Genomic DNA, 1,268 nt, shown 5'->3' with positions numbered 1-1,268 from the left:
GGGGGGGGGGCGGGGGGGAGGAGCAAAAGGTATGTGCATGTAGTCCCACAAAAGGAGCAAAGGTGGCGACGGTCACAACGGCCACACGCGCGAGAGGGGCACTTACCTTGCCGTAAAGACCAGCCAAATTGAGGCCGAGGATTCGGACGTGCCCGGTGGAGACGTCATTGGCGTAGCTGGAGAGGCGAACGAATTCGACATGAATGCGGACCGGGTTCGGGCGGTCGACATTCAAGCGCATCAGGACGCTGATCATCTCCGAGAAAAAGAGGTAAGCTCCCTTGAGGACACAAAGGAGGGTGATCTCCGAGTGAGGAGTGCACTCCTCGAGGATGTTCCGCGCCAGACGGTCAATGCTGTCATCAGAACATGCGATGGGGGAGGGGAGAATGATGCATGTTAGAGCTGGCCATCATCAGGCGAGGTACACAGCCGGGCGGAACATGCGCTGGAGCGGGTGAGCACGCACCGGTCGCGGATCATGCCGTTTGGGATGAGAACCGACTCGAGGTCCGTCTCATAGTGCTTCGGGACCGAGAAGTGCCGTACCGGCATCGGGGTATGCCCAGTCACGTCGATGGCATCGATGTTCTCCATGGGTTATTCTCCTGGCGGCAGAGCGCGAGGAAGAGGTGCCGGGCCCGGAGGGAAGCGCAAGCATGAGTCAAACAGGCAACACACAAGAGGCAAGGCGGGCCGGCCAGGGGGAACAGGCTGTCGCCGGGCAACATACCGGCGTGCGATCGAAGAGGGCCGGCGGGGAGGGAGGAAAGCACCAGGGGGAGAGCGAGGGAGGGGGGGGGAGAGAGAGAGAGGGCGAGGGGGCGTCGAGCTCTCGTCGGGAGAGGGGGGGCAGCAGAGAGGGGGGAGCGAGGCCAACCGAGATCACAGATCTCAGATGCCCTCAGTCCCCCCCATATATGTGTGTCTACGCGTGAGAATCTGTGTCTGCGTGTGTCCCCCCGGTGGAGGTGCGCAGTGGGGACCCTGGAGTCGAGGGAGGCATCCCCAGTCGGGGAGGGCCTTGCGAGAGGAGGCCCGAGGACCGGCGCGGGCGAGTTTGCACACGCGTGCTTCCCGGCACGGAGCGTATACGCACCCGCACGTCCCCCACCCCGGGCACCCCCACACGCCCCCGGCGAGCATCGGCCCGACCTGGCTCGACGGAATTGTCCAGCGCGGGTCCTCGGCCAAAATATACCCGAGATACAGGCCCCCGTGCGTCGGAGCCTCCGGCGGAGGGGGGCGCGCAACGGGGCGGGGGGGGG

At 64.9% G+C, this 1,268-nt stretch overlaps 1 protein-coding gene across 1 annotated transcript in view; it reads right to left on the bottom strand.

The window, feature by feature from the left end:
- H696_00447 (hypothetical protein) overlaps positions 1-814 on the bottom strand; it is a 2,292-nt gene extending 1,478 nt beyond the window's left edge. Inside the window, exons 1-3 of the mRNA XM_009494302.1 lie at positions 734-814; positions 470-608; positions 107-356 (exon numbers count right to left, since the gene is read on the bottom strand). Coding sequence (XP_009492577.1) covers positions 107-356; positions 470-597 — 378 coding nt within the window. The 5' untranslated portion in view covers positions 598-608; positions 734-814. The remainder of the gene's footprint in view (positions 1-106; positions 357-469; positions 609-733) is intronic.
- Between the last annotated feature and the right edge of the window lie 454 nt (positions 815-1,268).

Source organism: Fonticula alba, assembly GCF_000388065.1.
Source record: "Fonticula alba strain ATCC 38817 unplaced genomic scaffold supercont2.1, whole genome shotgun sequence".
Taxonomy (NCBI): Eukaryota; order Rotosphaerida; family Fonticulaceae; genus Fonticula; species Fonticula alba.
The sequence above is the reverse complement of the archived record's forward strand: the minus strand, read 5'-3'. Positions and strand labels throughout refer to the sequence as shown.